This window comes from Seriola aureovittata, chromosome 13, assembly GCF_021018895.1.
Source record: "Seriola aureovittata isolate HTS-2021-v1 ecotype China chromosome 13, ASM2101889v1, whole genome shotgun sequence".
Taxonomy (NCBI): domain Eukaryota; kingdom Metazoa; phylum Chordata; class Actinopteri; order Carangiformes; family Carangidae; genus Seriola; species Seriola aureovittata.
Window position 1 is genome coordinate 6,457,351 of NC_079376.1, and position 21,004 is coordinate 6,478,354.

Below are 21,004 nucleotides of genomic sequence, written 5' to 3' on the forward strand. Positions count from 1 at the left end.
AACCCCAATGACACTAATGTAGACACACAGACACACACAGGTGAGCGGTGAGCCAGTCACACAGCTCGCCCTCTAGCTGTTCCGTATTTGGGAGCGTTGTAGTTGTCACACCCACAACTGTCACCGCTGCAGCTCACTTCTCAACACTGTCTGACCAGGAAGTCTAAACTCGGTGCAGTGTCCCTCCGTGACCATGTTATTGTTGCATGCTGCACACACAGGCAATCGCACTATGGTAGGCGAAGTTTATAACAGTCATATTTGTTCATGATCCAAAAAATGCTAAAGTTTACCAGAAGGTTTGAAGCGTTTTGTTGTCACTTGTTGCTTCATAGTGGCTGTAAGTGTGTGAGTGTAAGAGTTTTGCTGCATTGGACTTTTGTGTGTACTCTTGAAACCACTTGTCACTGCTCCCAGTGTTTCCTAAATGCCTCAGACTAGTGGAAAAAACACAGCATGTCCAGTTGACTTTGAATGCATGCTGCATATCCCACCACTTGTTTGCTGGAGAGTCTGCAGTCATTTAGAGCTGTATTATATCCGTATGCATGTTCAGAACTCTTTGAAATATGTTTTTGAAGACCTACTACATCTTAATTGTAGTATAAATCATCTAGAAAATGTATTGAAATGCTAAAATTGGATTAAATGTTCATGTACACCTGTTGCTGTTGCTGTTGCTGTTGCTGTTGCTGCGAGCTTCAGGCTGTGGCTTCCTGGCTAAGACAAAAGGCTCACATCTTTCTTTCTTGTTTTTCACATGCTCACTTTTTGAGAAACCAATTTTAGTTATTGCGTTGGTCATAGCTAGTCATCATCTACAAATATTACCCCACAGAAGGTCTGACGTCACTTTTCTCTAAATAGCAGACTGCATAGTTTCGAAAGTTTCCCTGACTTTCAAAAAAGAAGGAACTTGAAGAGTTCATCAAAAGCTGATTACACCCAATTTGGCATCATTTAAGAAGATGCTCAGTGTTTTTGCCAAAAGAAAAAAAATATTTGGTTGTCTCAAAGTCTGCAAGAGTGTCCACTCCCAAACTTTAAAAACTTAAACCTGACTTTAGACTTAGAGGAAGAACGTCTGTCTCACAGTAAAGATATCAGTTATGTGGTTCTTCCTGTTAATTCTATTTCCAGTGACTTGTTTCAAAATGAGTAAGAGGAAAGGCAAAGTGATCTGTGATGTGACAGCTGTCAAGAGCCGTCGAGTGACAGCTGTGTGCACCGAAGATCTACCAGATGATACAAACCATCAGGGACCGTCCTTCAGCAGCTTTTCTCACGCTGCCACGGTGAGTAAGTTCCCCCATGAAACACTCTTTGTCTCTTCTGCTCACCAGCTCATTTGATGTTGCATGATGTTGCCTGTATCTCTTTTAGGGAGACATTGGCCTCATTGAAAGCATCACTCTGAAGAATTTCATGTGTCACCACTTCCTCAGTCCGTTCCACTTTGGGCCCAATGTGAATTTTATTGTCGGCAACAATGGAAGTAAGAACTGTATCTCTAAGTGTTATTTGGTCTGCTGTTGACTTTGGCCTGTATGTTTAACGCATCATCACAGTGTAACTGTTGTTGTCTATAAAACACAGAAGTTACTCCTGGTTTAGATAGATAGGAAATTGCAGTACTTTATACAGTGTATCCCACCAAAGGCTGCAACTAATGATTATTTTCATTATAGATGTATCTGCTTATTATTGTCTTGATTAATCGTTTCATCTGTAAAACATCAGAAAAAAGTATTTTAAAAAAGCCCAAAAACCCTAAAAGCAGACAGTGATGTCGTCAGATGTTTTGCCTGAGCAACCGTCCTAATCCTGGAAATATTCACTTTACCATCACATTAGACAAAGACAAGCAGCATCTCCCCAGGAATGTGAGTTTGTTTTTGCTTGAAAAATTACAAAACGATTAATTATCAAAATAATTGCAGATAATTTTTTATGATGACCCATTTTTTGATTTAATAACTAATCATTGCAGCTCTAATCCCACCTAATTCTTATTATTTATTAGAATAATGACTGTCTTAATAAGATATTTGTTGTTTTTCTGATATTTTTATGTGGAACAAGCGTCTGATCAGGTGATTACTTGAAAAGGACAATCAGGACTGTTACACAACAGGAAGTATTACAACATACAGCATAGATCATTTGCTGTATATTATAACTACACCTCACATATCATTTATATATTTTGTCAGACATTAGATATTTAAAAACTGATCTGTTAGTTCATTACTTGTTCATCTGTTAGATAACTAAGAATTTCATTATTCAAGGAGACTCTCCTGATGAATTTATTTGCCTACAATCTTTATTTCTACCTGTGGACCAGAACCTGTCTGTGATATGCTTTCCATGCAGTGATTAATTCCCTCATCCTTGTTGTTTCACATTAATTTCTCAGGTGGAAAAAGTGCCATCCTGACGGCTCTGATCGTAGGCCTCGGCGGAAAGGCCACTGTCACCAACAGAGGACTGTCACTGAAGGATTTTGTGAAGATGGGGGAAAAGTAAGTCAGAATTTAAATGTTAAACCCAGGCAGGAACGTCCCTGAATGACAAATGGATGTGTGTCTTTATTGTGTTGCTGGAAATGCTTTAGTAGGAAACTGGTACTAGAACAGTTTACCCTGCTCCTTAGTACTGCAGATATAACAGTAAAACTGAGAAACCGAGGACCAGATGCTTATAAAAAGGACGTCTACGGCGACTGCATCTCCATCGAGCATCGGATCTCAGGTGACGGATGTCGGACCTGCAGGCTGAAGAGCAAATCAGGTGACTTCCCTGAGTTACAGGTCCTCTTCAATGTCAGGCTGAGTCTGTCCCAGTCTTATTAAACCTTCCCTGCATTTCAAATACTCCAGACACACTCGGGAGGGAAGACGAAGCACCTCAGTCAGACCGTCATCTCCCAGCGCTGTATACATTCTTTACTCCTGGTCGGGAATTTTCCCCCTATAAACCTGCACACATGCATTTTATATGCATGGCACTGTTTCCCCTACCGCCTGTGTCTCATATTTACATTCACATTTACACTGATGATTTTCAAGGTTGTAAATGTCACTGAGTTATTTTATAAATAAAAGGATCTAGAACAGCATCTGCACGATGCCAGTTACTGACTGAGCTCACAGGGAAGTTCTCTATTCTCTATTAAACAGACAATCACTTTATCTGGGGTGGTCATGCTTCACTCTGCTGTTGTCCTTCCTTTTTGCAGCTCACTATTGTTTTAATTGATCGATTAAATCATTGATTAATCTGCCAGTTATTTTCTTGATTAATGTATTAATTGTTTTGTCTATAAAATGCCAGAAAGCAGTGAAAACATCGTGTTATAATATAATTTCCTGCAGCTCAAGCTGATGTATTTATGTGACAAACTTATAACTGACTAAGAAATGCATCAGATCCTCATATTTGAGAATCTGGAACGTTTTGCACTTTTGTTTGAAAAAATACATTATTAATTAATAATCAAAATAACTACCAATTAATTTTAATCTCGTCAACTAATCATGCAGTTTATATTCTCTTGCTCAGCGAAGCAGAGGTTTTAACCAGATGTCTTGTTGTCATGTGTTTTAGGACAACTTATTTCAAACAAGAAGGAGGAATTGACCGCCATTTTGGACCACTTCAACATCCAGGTGCGTACTAAAGTTATTTTCTGCTCTGCAGCTTTTGAACTTCTGGTGAATGTATTCATTTTATTTTTATGACATTTTAAATGTAGCAAATAATTTTTGGTTGTTTCATACGTGTCTTCGCTGCAAAGTCATGTATTTTAAAGCCTCAGCAGGACGTTTGTTTGTGTTTTCCAGTTGGATAACCCAGTGTCCATTCTCAACCAAGAAATGAGTAAACAGTTCCTGCATTCGAAGAGTGAATCAGACAAGTATAAGGTACAACACCACCACGTCTCTTATCAGCTTTGAGTTTTAAGATTACGTCTGTATTTAGAAAAGCTGATGCGACCGTATATTTCTTTTTTTTAGCATGTTTGAATAAACAGCTTTGTTTGTCATTTTCAGTTCTTTATGAAAGCAACTCTGCTGGAACAGATGAAGAGGGATTACATCCATATCAAACACACTAAAACAGTCACACGACAGCAGGTTGAGAGACAAGAGGAGGTACTGTACTCAACGCACAAACCTCTCGCCTTTGATTTATCACGTCAGGTATTTCCATATCAGTCCAGTAATTTACAGATTTAAGTTTTCTGACAGAGTCTTGGTCTTGATGTTGTCAACCAAGAAATGTTAATTGAAGGTAATATTTACTTAGTGTATGACACTTATTTTTTATAGTGGAAGTGGAAATTGTAGGCACTTGTATCAGTTCACGTCTTTGGCTTTTCTATTGTTTTTCTACCTTTTTATTTTGTGTGTTGTACATTTACAGTAACTGTCTCTTCTATCCTCCTCTATCCCCTCTTCCTCCTCCCGTTCCCTCCTTTGTACCTTCTGTTGTTAAAATTGCTATATAAACTTTGCTTGCTTCCTACCAATATGTTTGTCTATGTTATTTTGCTGAATGAAAATGTAATTTAATTTGATTTTGCAGTGTCTCAAGGACCTTAAGCAAGAGTTCCTTCAGAGGAAAGAGAGGTATGAAAATTTATCGTCCTTCAGCGGGATGAAAGAGGATTTGGAGAATCTGAAGAAAGCAATGGCATGGTGTTTGGTAAGAACTCAGTCATCAGTGTATAAAATAAACCAAAAAAACTTAAGTTAGAGTTCCAGCTTCTTCTTTATTAAAGTTCTTATCATTTCTGAAGACTGTTCAGAAAGTATGAAAAGAAAGAAGAAATAAAAACACATTACCTAACATTTCTATTGGGCCCATGGTTTTCAATAAGTTGCTGCACTTGAACATGATCAAGGTTAATTTTTTTTTTTTTTTTTTAAATCATCACTTTCAGGTCAGAGACAAGGAGCAGTTGGTTCAACAGTTGGAGGAGGACATTGAAAAGGAAGAGAATAATTACAAACACAAGGAAAACCTTCAGCTCTGTCAGGTGACTTACAATTGTTCCTCTTCTGTTAAATAAATACAAGTCTATTTATAAATGTTGGAGACCTTCGGACGTTCATCACTGTTTAAACCGACCTGCCTTACGTCACATGCTGCATTTTCATGTTTACAGCTGTTGTCCTCCACTGAAGAACACGGTCATTGTCTTTAAAGTTACTGTCGCTCTTTCGACTTGTCTCTCACACAGACTAAGGTCACACAAGTAGAGAAGAAGCTTCAGTGCATCAAAAGCAGAATCGACAGTCTGAGAGAAGAACAAGAGTCTCTATCAGAGGACAGTCTCAAGTTGAAGGAGCAAGTGAAGGTCCTAAGCAAAGATCACAATGAACAGGAGGTACTGACTGGGGAATATAACAACCTGGCTCTGTGTCTGTGTAAAGCTGTGTTTTTGTTATTCTCAATATATCAAATCTACATCATTTATTTTGGATAAAGTGACATCATCTTTTCCCACAGCTTGTTTATTTTCGGGCTGTGAACAAACTCAAACAGTCAGATCGGGAGCAAAACCTCCTTCAGGAGAAACTAAACAAGGCAAAAACAAGGTAAAAAAAAAAACTCTAAGTGACGTTTTTACCTTCAAACAGATTCATGCATTCAATATAATGATATATGTTTCACTGTATTTTAGTGTAAGTCTGAGCAGTGATGGAGAGACAGAGTATACAAAACAACAGAAGACCTTATCCAATGTGAAGCAGCAGCTTGCAGAGCTGGAGAACAAGTGCATGCAGCTGAATCAAGAGATCAACAACAAACATCAGGCGCTTTTCAAAGGAAAGGAGGAGCGAGACAAACTAATGTACGAGAAAAACTATATTTGCTTTCGCACAAACGTTCTGTCAAGGTGTAGTCTGAGAGTAATATGAGTCGTTTGTATTCACCAGACTGGAGGAGAGAAATATTCAGGTTTCGTACGAGTCCAAACTGAAGAGGAGGGATCAGCTCCTCGCCAGTCGATCCAACAAACTCAAGCGGTTTGGAGATCATGTACCCGAACTGCTGGGTTCCATTGCTGAGGCTTACGCTACGGGACGCTTTCACAAGAAACCCATCGGCCCAATAGGTGACTTTCATTTCCGTGTTTTGTTTACTTGACTTCCTCTCTCCATTATAAAAAGGGATTCGTTAATACTTAAAGGAGCTGCTTGACATTTTAGGAAATACTGAGAAGATTGATACCACTCTCATGTCTGTCCAGCTAAAGCTAACATTCGAATAGCTTAGCTTAGCATGAATACGAGAAACAAGGGGAAACAGCCTGGTTCATGCTGTTTATGCTAGGCTAAGCTAACTGGCTCTGGTTCATATTTACTTTTGTCACTATTTTATCTTTAAAAGAACATTTTGTCAACAGATTAATAATTTACTATCATTTTACTGCTCTACCGATAATTTAGATTTTTCTATTGTGCAGTAAATGTTTTAAAACTACTTTGTTTTTTCAAATGTCGGATCATTTAATTTAAAACATTTTGCAGTGAAATAGTAAGTTAACTTAAAGTGTACATGTTGTAGTTGACAGTCTTTGCTTTCAGGTGCGTGCATCAGCCTGAAGGATCCCAGCTTAGCGGTAGCTGTGGAGTGCTGTCTGCGCAGCTTCATGAAAGCTTTCTGCTGTGACAACTACAAGGACGAGGCGGTCCTTCAGGAGCTCATGTCTCGTTATTATCCAAAGGGACACAGGCCGCAGATCATCGTCAGCCCTTTCTCTGAAAAAGTTTACAACATACATGGACGGTCAGAAACAGCATTTCAAACTTATTAACTTTTTTTTTTGCCACATTTGCTTTTAAAGTCGTTTGTCCAGCACGTTTTAAAGCTACAGTTTGTTTTCCTCCTCTGGTGTTTTGTAGGAAAGCATCTCATCCAGAATACCCATCTGTGCTCGACATATTCACAGCAATGAGCCCGATCATTATCAACTGCCTGATTGATATGAGAGGGATTGAATCAATTCTGATAATCAAAGTTAGTATCTCACAAACACACGTTTATGCTGAATATTGCATGTATGATACTTTGAATAGTGATGGAGTAGCTTTACCTTTGTTTCATCACCATGTGACCTGTGTTTGATCACAGGAGAAAGACAAAGCGAGGAAGGTCATGCAGCACGGCCGGCCGCCTAAAAACTGCCGTGAGGCCTTCACTGCAGAGGGAGATCAGGTTTATCCAAACCGTTACTACACCTCTGACTTGAGCCTGGCCAAATATCTTGGCGGGGATCTTGAAAGTGAAATAAGGTAACGAAGGTATTTTTTACATCCACAGATCTGCATTAACATCAGATCGACCACAGTGAGACACCAGGTTTAAACCTGCTGACAGTGAATAATTTAACAACAGAAAACAGTATGTTTTTGGGTTGTCCCTCCCATTATCGTGAACCCGATATCTCAGTAACACCTTGAGGGAATTTCTTCAGATTTGGCACAAACATTCACTGTGACCCAAGTGATTAGAATTTTGCAGTCAAAGGTCAAAGGTCACTGTGATCTCACAAAACAGATTTTTTGGCCATAACTCTCAAATTCGCTGATGCTAATTATGACACAATTTAACTCACATGTCTAATAGGATAAAATGATGAAGTGATGACATTTTATATCCAAATGGCCAAGGGTCAACTTCCCTGTGACATCATAATGTGCTGCCATTATTCAGTGCTTTAACTCAGGGAGGGGACGTTGTGACCTTATTTCTCCTGTAACTTGGCTGGTTGGCGGAGGCATACAGCCGCGAGGTGGTGACTCCAGTTTGACTGTTGCCTTTTTCCTTGAATTCTAATTTAAATATCTTTAAAGGAAGAGTGTGACGTTTCTGGAAAATGACCACTCTTGTCTCACTCACTCTCCTTTGAATCAAGGAACATGCATATTTAATACTATTGATATAATCTCATATACAGTACTTTGCCTGTTCTGATGCATAGCATTGACAGTTACATTTGGAGAAATACTCAAGCCTTAAGTATTATATTTGTAATGGCTGCTCTCTGATGTCAAATGAAATTGACTGGAGTTCTCAAAGAGCGCGTGATGTGGCTGTTAAATGCGGTACGTTTACGACTGTGTGGGGTCTTGAGTTGAGACGAAGTCGCTGCTGCCTGTCACAGTATGTTGGAGTCAGACCTGGAGAATCACCGGGCTCAGCTGTCCAGGTTTCAGCTCCACGTGACCTCGGTGACTGAGGACATCATGAGAATGGAGAGCGAGCTGAACATCACCATCATGACCCTGAAGAGGACTCTGGTCAGTGAACCGTACTCTCTCTGGATGTCTGTGACAACCTGGTTTAACTGCTGCTTGGTTTACATTTCACTCTTCTCTTCTCACTCTTTGGATTTTCTGTCTCCCTCCTCCTCTTGGTTTCCCTCGGCCTCCCTTTGTGCTCTTTGTGAGAAGAAACATTGATTATATTGATTGATGTTTCCACAGACCAATAGTTTCACAGTTTTTCTTTGTTTTTAATGCAGGTGTCTGTTAATCAAGTCAAGGCAACAGTAACTGAGCTGGAGACTGCTGACGAGGAGCAAATCGATGACATCAGCTCCTTGGTGATGATTTTGATTTTTTTTTTCTACCTTTTCGATACAGACATGAATCCCTCCGTGGATTAGTGAAGTCTAATGTCTACAAATATTTCTTGCAGGAAGAAGTCGCCCACGAGAACCAACAGAAAATCGACGCAGAAAAGCAAACTGTTGATGAAGCAAAGAAAGAGCTCGACAAGCACCGGAAGATGGTGGAAGACATCGGCTGCAAGTACTCATCAGTCAGGGAACGGATTGATCAGCTTTCTGAGGAAATGGAGCCGTTGAAGGTACAGTATCACATTATTGTTTCACTTTGGCTTTAGGCTAAAAAAAGATCGCTCGAGACATCTCGTGCTGCATCTCTGTGGTTGTGATACCACTTCTGTCGCCTGATTTGAAATGTTTTTGATCTGTGAATCGTTTATAATTTAAAGCTTTTTAATTTTTACAACATTGTTTTTCTCTTGGATCATCCTCCCCTGGTGTTGTGAAGTAATCTGTAGGCATGTAGTCTTATTTCATGTTAGTTTTTACACCAGAACTGGTGATAGTCAAATTGACTGTTATTGCATGTTGGTCCCTAAAGGATGAGCAGTTGAAACTGGAGGCAGAGTGTGCAAAGCATGAACGAAACCTTAAGATTTTCGAACACAAACTGAATTGTCATGAAGACAACATCCACGCTATGAAAAGTGACCTTGCCCAAAGAGAAGAAGAGTTACAGGTAACAAGAACTCTACCGTATCTGCTGTTACATTTACCACAGGCATATGTTGGAGGCTTTTCTTTTTAGCTAAACCCAGTTGTTGTATTTTATTTATACAGAACACAGTGTAGGTCTGCAGTTAGTATACTCTATACTCTACTATACTATACTATAAACAGATGATTTACTGCTGCCAAAGTAGTGTAGCTGTCACCAGTAAAATTCAGAGTTGCCAGACGCTCATCAGACATCACATGTGACGGCAGGACTATGTGGCCAAAGCCTCAAGGATCAGTCCTGAGCGGCAGCAGGTGACCGGCAGCACCAAGAGCGTCGACACAGAAATCACTCGGCTGAAGAGGAAGATGAAGGTGTACGAGAGCAGCCACGGCGAGCACGAGCAGGTGGTCAGGTGAGAAATCACAGGCTTTCTTAAAACATCTGCGACCGGGTTTTACTTCACACACACTGATTTTAGTCGTAGTTAATGCAAAACACTTCTCAGAAACAGAGCGGCTCTGGACTAATTTTAATGGATGACTCAGTGCCTGTTTTTCCATAAGCAGCTTGACTGACTGCAAATGCAAATGCATTAATAAAATACATGTAAATCTGCAGTGAAATTTAGCTACTCATATAATGTACTTCAATACAAATTTAAGGTACTTGTGCCTAACTTGATTTGTTTCATTTTATGCTGCTTTAGACCTCTCTACTCCACTACATTTCAGAGAATATAATATAATATATAACATATTCACACAGTTGCCAGTTTATTAGATAGGTTAGGCACCTAAAACTGATGCAGTCTAATACAACAGTCCTGCAGTAAATCCTCCCTTCACCGAGGTCATAATCAGTTTTTGTTGAAACCCTTTTAGAGAAGTGTTATGCATATATTTATATAAATAAATGTTTGCTGAATAACAAAAATAACTCTCTGTATAATAAACAATTCAACCGCACCACTTCCCTAAAACAGTTTCAACAAAAACATTGTAACCTTGATGAAGGAGGGTTTACTGCAGGACTGTATTAGACCGCATCACTTTTAGCTCTGTGAGAGCTTTGATCACAGATAACTTTACATATTTAGATTGTGCATACGAAACATATGATGAGCTCATGAAATATGATGCATTGTCACGTCATTAACAACACAACAGTATATAAAATAGTTAAAATTAGCTTCACCTCAACCAACCTCAACCAATCACAACAGTGCTACTTGGATATTAATGCACTGGTAATAATAATATAGTTATATATCATAGTATTACACTCATAGAGACATTTTCCTGCACTGAGTGCTTTAACTTTTGATTCTTAAAGAACATTTTGTTGATTTTGATTTTTGTTGATGATACCTGAATAGAGCTTAAGTAACATCTTAAGATAACACAACTTCTATTTCTTCCACCACTGATGTAAATTACTTTGTCGCTCATTGAACAGAATACATGACCCTTTTTAAGAAAGCTAAGCTAACGAGCTAACTTAAATAATTTAGTGCAGCAGACATACTTAGACTTCTTTTGGTCAGAAGAATTAGAGGAGCTTTCTAGCTTCTCTCTGTCTTATGCTTTTTAGTGGGTTTTCAATTTTAGTTATCATGTCAGACAAAAACTGTTTTCTGTCCACTGAGGTTCAACTCATCCAATGAAATTTCTTCTGCCGCCGACAGCTTTTCCTAATGCATACCTCAATCCAATCTGCCCGTTGGCCATCACTAAATCATCTTCTGCCCTCATTTCACATGTGCACACTGAAAGCTGAAGTCAGAAAAATATTTAGGCTATGCCAGTTTCTTCCCTCTGCCCTCATTAGGGAGTACGCTGAGGCCCTGACTCTCTACAGAGAGAAAACCAACCAAGTGAGGGACCTGCGGAGGTTCATCGATCGACTCGATAACATCATGTCAGACAGGCAGAACAGATACAAAATAATGCGTAGGTAAATAACGGCCTGCTACATTTGAAAAGCTATTTAAAAATGGTGCTTAGTTGTCAAAGGAAAATCCTGCTTCTGTCTGATTCTGGCTTCTTCCTGCAGGTCTCTCTCTGTCAGATGCAAGTTATATTTCAACAACTTCCTGATAAAGATGAACTGCTGTGGCTCAATGATTTTTGATCACAACAATGAGACACTGTCAATCTCGGTACGTGTGTTTATCTGTTACTGTTTATGAAAAGCATAGATAGTTTGTGCCTGTGTTTGTCCTACAGCGTTGTTTGTGTTTTATTTGTTTAATAATGGAAATAGAATTACTGAGATATTTAATAGCAACACAGTTTCACATCATAGTGAAGAAAAAAAATGGTGAGAAAATACTTAAAGATAGTGATCTTAACCCGTATTTGACAGTTTTCCTGTGTTTTAATTGAAGTGTTGATTCGTAATAAGATATATTTGTGGTTTTAAGAACTAAAAACCATCTCAATGTAGTTTTACATCTCCTTTCTCAGGCTTCTCTCTGGAGCTCTAGTAACAACAGGTGGGTGAGCCAATCAGAAGAGAGGAGGCTCTGAGCCTCTCTTCTGATTGGCTGACTGTTTTCTGAGTGATAGAATAAAAATAAAGAATATTTCAGGAAAACACTCAGGGAAATCAAATCCTATAGGGTTGGATGGTGGGTCCAGGTGGGCGGGGCTCGTGGCATGGCTGAGAGCGGTGACTGCTTTGTTGTGACATCACAAAGTTACAGAAGTCCTGACGGCTCATTTTAAGGCTCAGTTCTGAATACAGGCTGTGTGCATTTCTCTGTGGACTGAGGCTTTGATACTTTCACAGTATTAATAAAGAACCTAGACCTGCTTTATAATCAAAAAACACACAGAAGTCTCACTTTATACAAGATGGGACTTTTAAAATGAGACAGGGTGTCCTGCTGGCCAAGGGGTTTAAGATGCTGACCATGTACCCGGCTCAAGTCCACATGTCATCCCTCCTCTCTCTCTTTTCCTGTCTCTACTCATAAATACCCCCCAAAAAATATTGAACAAAAATCTGGAACCTGCTACAGAATCTGCCTTTTTTTAATTTTAAATTTGATTTAAATTCCAACCTGTTGTGATACGTGTAAAGGTAAAGCCTCCAGGCAGGGAGGATGATGGTGTGAGTGACATGAGGTCGCTGTCTGGCGGTGAGCGCTCCTTCTCCACTGTTTGCTTCATGCTCTCTCTGTGGGAGATCACCGAATCCCCCTTCAGATGCCTCGATGAGTTCGACGTCTACATGGTGAGTACACAAAAAAAAAAGACATGAGATCTGACACACTTAATTTGTACAAAGCCAAGAAAAAAAAAGCTTAGCAAAAGTTTGGCTCTGACTCACTTTGATTAACAAGTCCCCCTCCATTTTTCTTGGCAGGATATGCACAATCGGAGAATTTCTCTGGATCTCCTCCTGGAGCTGTCAGAGCGGCAGCACCTCCGCCAGTTTATCTTCATCACTCCCCTGACCACCAGGTGACGCTCCACTTAATGTTTGTCTCTGTTTACATGCTGTTCTTTCCTTCACTTTAACTCCTGCTTTTTACATTTTATGTTATGTTTAATGTGTTATGTTATGTGTTCTTATTGTTATTTCACTTGGATCTTTGATCTTCCGTTTTCACAAAATAATCTATGTGCAGAGTTTGACACTACAAGGATGTTTTCTAATTTACCTACTGAATTTTCTCTGAGCTTGCTTTAAATCTCAGTTTAAGTCTGATATGTACGAGCATGATTTTGTGACATCACAAGTTTGGAGCCAATCATGGTCCAGTATGCCAAATTGGACCATGTGTGATGTGGAAACTTGAGGTCCACTGAGAATATGTGTGTGCGTATTCATAGGTTCTGGATTTTTCAATTTTTTTAACAAAATAATTGAATTTTTCAGCCAAAAATTATTATTGAAAGCTGAATATTTTTATGTCTTAAAACGTTTGTCCTGTGGAACATGCCACAAGATTAAATGAAAGGTTTAAGTGCTCAATTATGAACCATTACACAAATTATATATTCATAAACCAAACAAAAAAAAATTCATAATAAAAGATGAATTAATTAATTCATCTGTTACTCTGTGTACTTTAATTTTCTGTCTTTAAATTTTGTATTTTAAACTGAGCAGTGAATTGATTTTAAAAAAGCTTTTAAATTCCACTATTCATTCATTAATGTGTTCTTATCTAAATAAATAAATTAAATTATATTGAGTGTGCCTTTTAATAGTTTTTAATTGCATCATTTAAATGCTGATTTTTAATAAAAAAAAAAATAATAAAAAGCATGAAAAAATGATGTTAGCACACTCTGGCTGCCCTATATCCTTCATATCCTGCCACCTCAGGTACCTGCTGTCCCTCTTTCTCTGAAGTCTGAATTCAACATGTCATTGATGTTTGATGACTAATCAAATGAACATGTGACTTGTGTCTTTCAGGAGTCTACCCAAAAGCAGGCTCATCAAAATCCACCAGCTCCAAGATCCAGAAAGAAACCAGAGTGAAACGGGGGATGAAGATGTTTGAAACGGGCTCCAGTGACAGACATGAGGAATGTTTATCTGCACTATTACTGTATATTTCAGTATTACGGTATGTGTCTGGGAGTGGCTGTATGTAAATGTCTCTTGTGTTTGCAGGGATAAATAATGATGTATGTGAACTTATCCCATTAACATTTTATTAATGTTATTTTCACTTTGAAGGCTTTGTTTTTGTTTTTGTCCTGGCCAGGGAGACCAGGGACCTTTAGGGTTGACAGACCTCTGGATGCTGCTAGCTGGAGTTACAGTATTATATCAGAATATTTATTATCAGGACAGACATTGGTTGATATTAGTGACTGAAGTTAGTTTGAGAAGCCAGAGTGTCCTGTAACTGGGAGGTCACAGAAACAGCACATTTAATCATATGTAACTAACCTCTCTGCTAAATGAACTAGTAACGGTGAACAATAGTGTTTTGTGTCAAAGGTCAAACGCTGAGCAACTTTAAACCTGAAGTGCTGTTTGTGCTCACTAGGCACTGATCTTTAACACATTTTATGTGTTTTTATGAAATTCTCTTGTCAGGCCTGGAGTTATCTTCTATTGTCGTAATGCAACAAATCAACTCAACTGATGACTTGTGTATTTGTAATGTCTGTAATGTTTGTAATATGATACCCTGAAGATGTTTTTAAAAACTGCTTTTTTACCTCAGGAGTCTGATATCACAAGATTTTTCATCTGTGAAACCAGGACTCTTCTCGACATGTCAGTATTTTTTTTTTTTTTTTTTTACAGGCATTTTGTCTGTAAAATTTGCTCCTAATCACTGATCCAGCAGCTGTTCACAGCTGTTAACTGTCATTTCTGTGAAAAACTGTAACCATAATTAGAATAAATCTTAAGCAGAAATCTAAGAACTTTCGTGTGGATCATAAGTTTCATACACACAGGGCTGTTCATCCATGCATCTCATTTATCCGTCCATACACAACATATATTCAACACAGTCTTAAAATCAAAAGCCGAGGCTGGTCTTCCTTTGTTTCCATTAAGTTCTCCTGTCAGACCGTGTCTTTTGAAAAAAGCCTGTTGATGGTTTATTCATTTTAATCACTACAGAATTAAGTTTGGGTGCAACACATGCCACATGTATAAAAGAATACAGTCACTTGTATTATGATTTTTCGTATTTGATATAAACATTTACTAGACAAAGAATCTGACATGGTGACTGGACTGAAATGTATAAATAATATGGACATTAATAATGTGATGGTTGGTTTCTGCTATGTTATCGACAAGAACAGTGAAAAGCTTCTGCAACCTCCACTGCCGTAAGTGGACTACAAGCAGACACTCGGTCCGTGCTTGCATAGCCTAGAAATGGGGAAGCAAAACTGTTGAAAGAGAATTTCCGCATTAACTTTAGCCTACATCATCAACCAGCTGCTGCCTCTGTCACCGAAACGCTCTTTCAAAAGCTTCATCAAGCACCTCTCCTGAGGGTCCTGCATCTTTAATGATCGCTGCAAACTAGAAGATGAGACCGTTCAATAAAAAGTTTTTCTCCTTACAAAAAAGTTTCAGGAATGCAGTGTGTCCAGTAAACATATATGAGGCTTTTTCTTCCCCTGCTCTTTTTTTTTTTTGCTGCATTGGAAGTGGAGCCCCTCTCACAAGGTCCCCGGCCCAGAGAGTGAGCTCCCAGCATCAGGGTCAAAAGCCAAGACTGTAGTCGTTTTGCAGTACTCTTCATTTCTGTAAACATGTTGATATGTACAGAGTAAAGTTATTTAAGTCTAAATCAAAGAAGCAGCCTGAAAAAAGAAGCCAATTTGGGATCGTTGTGGGGAATAATGCATGAGTACTGTGCCTAATTACAGCGGTAATTTTTGCCTCTCCTCCAGATTAAGTGGCAGCAGTACAAATAAAATCATAAGGGGGATGATGCTCTGTAAATATATTGGTTCTCAAAAACATAATACGGTGTTTATGTCTTACTCGGTAATTAGCCAACTGCAACCCAAATGCTATCTTTCAAAAACTCAAGTGCCACACATACACGTGTACCAAATGGAGGGAAGCATGCTCCCACATTACTGGAGGTGAACTAATGGTCTGATGAGTCACATACTGTACATCCCATGCAACAATACTAAATGAATTTTCGGAGGGTTTCTCTTTTTACAACCACCTAAAGATGCAAAAGGTAAGAGATTATATTTTTTTTTGACACATAATATATGCATGCAAAGAACCTACTCCTCTTGGTTCCATCGTGTGAAAACGTCTGGAACAGACAGGAGCCTCTCTATTCTCCAAGAGCTCAACAAGTCTGGATAGCAGAGACAGTTACAATTATCATAGGAATTATTGTTTTGTTACTATCATGTAAAGCGTACAGTAGTTGCAGCAGTGAACACTGGGGATCCTAAATACTGCAGGAACATAATTTAATGCAGTGCTCCACTGATATACAAGCTAGGGGTTGAATGAGAATGTATAGGGTTACTGTGCACGAATCACATTGGCATGTTTTGAAATAGAAATGTATGATATCGTATAGCTATATTCAAAATTATTCAGCATTTGACATTCTCATGCATACAACCACAAGAAGCGAGTCCATTGAAAAATAGTCCAAGCATTGTTTTTTTTTTCCTGTGGAAATGGCAGAGAACCTAATGAGACATTAAAACATGTGCTGCTGTCCAGAGTGAGTGGATTACGGACGGGGAGAGGAAGCGAGCGAAGAAGGGGCGGGGGTGGGGTAGGGGTGGGGGGGGCTCACTTCTGCATGTCACACTGCAACAGGAGCACGATGGACGGGTCGCTCTTCGCCGCCTCTTTGAACTCCTCCAACGAGATCTGGTCGTCGTTGTTCTTATCCATTTTGCTGAAGATCTTGTCCACCCTCTGCTCTGGTGTCAAACCGTCCTCGTTCATCTTCATCATGATCACAGTGCCCACCATTTTGTAGATCGCCTGTGGGTGAGACGCAGTGAGAAATTAGCAGAGGATTGTGGTTCATTATGTAATCCAGTGAAGCCTACATGTGTTCGTTTGGATCAGTGATTCCCAACCAGGGGTGCTTGTACCCCGGGGGGGAGTTGTGCAGAGTTACCAAGGGGTGTGTGGAAAGCGAAACTAATTAATTGAACTCAACTCAACTTAATAAACTAAACTTAAAAAAATAAATAAAATAGAATTCCATACATTTGTATTGAGGAGGAGAATAAACAGCCAAATAAGATTACAAATTGGTCTGAGGCTAATAGTAAATTTAGCAGAAAAGTTAAAACAATGAGCTAAAAATAATGGATAGATGTTTAAAAGTAATGGTTCAACAGTTGTAAACAGTTGAAAAAGTAAAAGTAAAGGATAAATGGTTGCTGTTAGCTACAAGTAACAAATAAACAGCTGAAATAGCTAATAATAAGGGGTTGAATGCTTTAAACGTACTCACAGTGGTAGTAGTATGGATGCAAAGTTGACCTAAGCAACCTAAAAACTGACAATTGAATTGTACGTAATCTCTTATAGTGTTAAACAGCATCCACAGCATTCATACTGTATTTGCAATATGGCAGATGGTGTTAATGAAGCTGTACTTGATATGATCTGATGGGACTGTTGGGAGGTGGCACACAAAAATAGGCTGATGTAGATGTTTGGGAATAAAGCGCACCACATTTATCACTACAGTAACTGTCAATATGCTCCAATATCACAGACACATATCAGATTTACTACACTTATAGTGTTTCCAGAAATGGCTTAATGTAATTCAATACAACTGCAGTTTTGTCGTTATGAAACTGCGTCTGTGCTCAAGGCATTGCAGGTGTGCAGGAGACTGATGACAACCAAAAAACAGAGCCAGGTCCCCTGATGAGCGAGGGCTTAATGACCGGATAATCCCTCACCTCGATTATTTCCAGCATCTCCACTCTGGTGATTTTGCCGTCACCATCCAGGTCATACATGTTGAAGGCCCAGTTGAGTTTCTGCTCGAAGCTGCCGCGGGATGTGATGGACAGGGCGCAGATGAACTCTCGGAAATCGATGGTCCCGTCTCCGTTCTTGTCGAAGGTTCTGAAGGCGTGTTGTGCGAATTTCGATGCATCACCGTAAGGGAAGAACTGCAAACGTGGGAGAGAGGCGTTCAATAATTCAACCAAGGGCTTTAAAAAGGGCTGTTGTGACAGCAGTCATAGCACCAGTTTTCATTAAAGACAACTCAAAAGAGAGGATGTGGTTCACACACAAACCTTGACATAAAGCTGCTGGAACTCCTCCAGATTCAGCCTGCCACTGGGGCAGTCTTTCAGGAAGCCTTTGTACCACTGCTTCAGCTCGTGCTCATTAAACTCTGTGTTCTTCACCAGATCCTCCATCACCTCTGGAGTCAGCTTGCTGTTCTGCTTTCCCATGGTTCCTGTGGTGCAAGAACATGTGAATAATGCATTTACATATGCTTGAGCGATGGCAGAATGAAATTCTCTAGCACAGCACAGAAAACTAGCTTTTTTTTTTAAAGCCACTTTAAACATGAGTTACAAGAGAGGGTGTAAATATTTTATTTTATTTTATTCTTAATTTAAATTTTTTTTGTTTTGTTCAAGGGGGCAAATATTTCCCTGGTGCTCATGTTTCTATTTCTGTCCCTTCAGCCTGTTTGTGCCAGCCTGTGGCCCGGGTAGCACTGACCTGGATCATCACTGTCAGAGCAGATCCAGTTCATCAAACGTTCGATCGCTGCTATCAAGTTTCCACTGCAAACACTGTCCTATAACCTGACGATGACAACAAAGCCTTCGCTTGGTTGTAAGAGAGGCACCGCTGCAGCAAATCCAGAGACCTGAGTATGGACACCATGCACACAGAGCGCACAGAGTGGCCCTCTGTAATCTGGATCAGCGGGGAATATAGCTTATAACAGAGTGGTCTGTATGTGACATATAGTGTTTAAGCCAGTTGTGGGCCAATACACAGACCAATCTGCCTGGATTACTTCCTTATCCACACTGACGGCTCCAACTTGAACAACAGCACCAGAGCAGCCCTGTCAGAGGATTCATGAATTATTGACTCTTGATGTGGGAAAAGACTTAAACTGGGCAAGATTGCGTCAACTCTCAGTACATAATTTAACAAATGAGACAGCAGGATATTATTTGCATATGTGAACACAGGCCATCTTGAGAATAATCACTTCTTGACACCAACATATGGTCCACATCTCTGCAGCAGCAGCAGCAGCATGACAGCAGGCTGGACAGCTCCACCACCACCACTACCAGCAGCAGCAGCAGCAGCAGCAGCAGCACTGCATTGGCTCAGGCCTTCCACAACAAACAGCACAAATGTGTTGCTGCAGCTAAAATCAGTGCAACCCACAGCCTTTAACGTCCATCCCTTGCGTGTCATATCACCAATCCTGACGAGCATGATTGGTAATTATAGCAACCGATCTCGGGTTTAATCTCTAAAATAGGCTTCGGTGAATGACCTTGAGAACAAACATTTTTTTTTGCAGGAAGATGTCAAAACGAAATTGTTTCGCGGAGCGTTTGAGCCGAGACAAAAAAATAAAAATAAAAAATGAAGCACCGTGTGACTGGGGTGTTTTTAGAGAAATACCCGCCACATATCGCACAGGCCACAGGTACGAGCGGCTTGTTCTGCCCGAGCAGCGGCCGGCAGATGCTGTTTTATTTCACGCTTTGGGGCAATGACATCTGAGTTAATGCTACTGAAGCTAACCGCCTCCTGCAGGAGCACGGGGAGAGCCGCTGCTGCATTCCGATGGAAACGACGCAGTGAGAGTGTTTTCACACCAGATCCCGACCACCATCCTGCTCCTACAACCACAGCATCCCCGTGCGCACCGGGGCCAGAACAGATGTCCCAAATTTCATAACCAAACACACCTATTTTTTTTTTTTTTTTTAAACCGCCAACCAGCTTCCCCCTGTGGCACCGCAGAGCCACGTTAGCTGTGCATGTAAAAGCCAATTAATTACGCAAATCTTGATGACATTATTGTTCAAATGATCCCTCAACTGTCTATTTATCCTATTTTTAATTTTTTTTGGTTGTTTCCAGGCAAAAATGCAGAGGCTTTTTTATTTTAAGGGATGCGCAGGTGCCCAGTGTGCCAGCCCTCCGCTCGATCCCATTCATCCAAACAAGAAGGAAATTATGAAACATAATGCGTGACACATTCACACAAACCATTCACCGCTCGCTGCATCCACAAATCTGAAGACCTAGCACGACATGTACATCTGCAGGCAATCACTTCTTACCTTTTTTCACAGCCTATATTTGGTGATTCTCTATGGGAATAAATCTGCTCTGGCTTCTGCAAAGTACAGAAAACCCCCCCTCTTCCGATGGAAACGTTTGCCCAAAAGGGATTATTCTCAACACTCGCTCGCCTCCTTAAAAAAAACACACACATGCACACACACTCACACACACCCGCTAATGAAATTTCTGGATTTTCCCGACGTTATTCCAGATGAGGCGCAGCAGGGACCGATCCCACGCCAGTCTTTGGTTATGCGACTTGCAGGAGCGCGGCGTCACCCGTGTGCATCACAGCCTGATCATAAGTTCACTGTTGCTCAGCTGCTCCGTTTGGGTTCAGCTGGATCCTGTCACTTTATCACCGGATCCTTCATCGTGATGAGGATGGTCAGCCTGAGATCTCATCATCATCATCATCATCATCATCATCATCATCGTCGTCGTCGCCGTCAGGGAATAAACATTTTGGTTATTTGAAAACAAAACAACGCGCAAGATTTTAAGATGCGTCCAGATTTTTATGACACTGACGGAATAATTCACTGATCAGGATTTTTGAATCACAGGGGGGAAATATTTTATTATTCCTACGGTCATTAAACGCGCCTTTAAGAGGCATAATAGGATTTAATGACTAAAACCAAGGCCGGGAAACTAACCAGGGGCCCCTAAAAGCCACTTCACTGTGTGCAGGGCCACAGCCAGGAGTCATGAATCCAAGTCTCCTTGGCCCCACCCCTCAAGAGATTTTAACCACACACACAAGAAGAAAAAATATAATTTATTTATTTGAATTTTTATTTTTGAATTTTTATTTTCCAGCATGAAGGTCTAAAGATTTTTTTCACAAAGGCGAGGTCTAATTATTTCGCTGTTCCCAGAGCTTTCAGTCGTATTCCCCA

At 40.0% G+C, this 21,004-nt stretch overlaps 2 protein-coding genes across 6 annotated transcripts; one reads left to right on the forward strand and one right to left on the reverse strand.

Moving 5' to 3' along the window:
* The first annotated feature begins 112 nt into the window (after positions 1-112).
* Positions 113-15,459, forward strand: smc6 (structural maintenance of chromosomes 6). Of its 3 annotated transcripts, XM_056393851.1 has the most exons (27): positions 114-235; positions 1,141-1,295; positions 1,384-1,495; positions 2,420-2,525; positions 2,657-2,793; positions 3,610-3,671; positions 3,846-3,926; positions 4,056-4,157; positions 4,591-4,710; positions 4,949-5,044; positions 5,249-5,395; positions 5,518-5,606; positions 5,693-5,863; positions 5,949-6,127; positions 6,600-6,801; positions 6,918-7,032; positions 7,147-7,307; positions 8,180-8,315; positions 8,540-8,620; positions 8,716-8,886; positions 9,186-9,323; positions 9,572-9,717; positions 11,133-11,258; positions 11,358-11,463; positions 12,390-12,542; positions 12,675-12,772; positions 13,737-15,459. In XM_056393851.1, exons 2-27 carry the CDS (start codon positions 1,155-1,157, stop codon positions 13,822-13,824), a joined length of 3,264 nt encoding a protein of 1,087 aa, XP_056249826.1. In that variant the 5' UTR covers positions 114-235; positions 1,141-1,154; the 3' UTR covers positions 13,825-15,459. The 3 variants fall into 3 exon arrangements, 2 of the variants coding, with proteins under 2 accessions (XP_056249826.1, XP_056249827.1); XM_056393852.1 differs by lacking the exon at positions 114-235 and having other exon boundaries at positions 1,161-1,299; XR_008829394.1 differs by lacking the exons at positions 12,675-12,772; positions 13,737-15,459 and having other exon boundaries at positions 113-235; positions 11,133-11,254; positions 12,390-12,529.
* Positions 14,859-20,513, reverse strand: vsnl1b (visinin-like 1b). 3 transcript variants are annotated; one of them, XM_056393855.1, is made up of 4 exons: positions 20,274-20,513; positions 18,059-18,225; positions 17,714-17,929; positions 14,859-16,772 (listed from the first exon to the last, which is right to left on the reverse strand). In XM_056393855.1, exons 2-4 carry the CDS (start codon positions 18,218-18,220, stop codon positions 16,575-16,577), a joined length of 576 nt encoding a protein of 191 aa, XP_056249830.1. In that variant the 5' UTR covers positions 18,221-18,225; positions 20,274-20,513; the 3' UTR covers positions 14,859-16,574. The 3 variants fall into 3 exon arrangements, with proteins under 3 accessions (XP_056249830.1, XP_056249829.1, XP_056249828.1); XM_056393854.1 differs by having other exon boundaries at positions 20,099-20,511; XM_056393853.1 differs by lacking the exon at positions 20,274-20,513 and adding an exon at positions 18,498-18,519.
* Positions 20,514-21,004: the final 491 nt, after the last annotated feature.

Excerpts from the sequence above, each read along its gene's own strand:
- smc6 (XM_056393851.1), top strand. The coding sequence starts at position 1,155 with ATGAGTAAGAGGAAAGGCAAAGTGATCTGTGATGTGACAGCTGTCAAG. Across the intron at positions 6,128-6,599 it reads GAAACCCATCGGCCCAATAG|GTGCGTGCATCAGCCTGAAG; the intron begins GTGACTTTCATT and ends CTTTGCTTTCAG. Across the intron at positions 8,887-9,185 it reads AGGAAATGGAGCCGTTGAAG|GATGAGCAGTTGAAACTGGA; the intron begins GTACAGTATCAC and ends TGGTCCCTAAAG.
- vsnl1b (XM_056393855.1), bottom strand. The coding sequence starts at position 18,220 with ATGGGAAAGCAGAACAGCAAGCTGACTCCAGAGGTGATGGAGGATCTG. Across the intron at positions 17,930-18,058 it reads TCCAGCAGCTTTATGTCAAG|TTCTTCCCTTACGGTGATGC; the intron begins GTTTGTGTGTGA and ends CCACGTTTGCAG. Across the intron at positions 16,773-17,713 it reads AGATGCTGGAAATAATCGAG|GCGATCTACAAAATGGTGGG; the intron begins GTGAGGGATTAT and ends TCTCACCCACAG.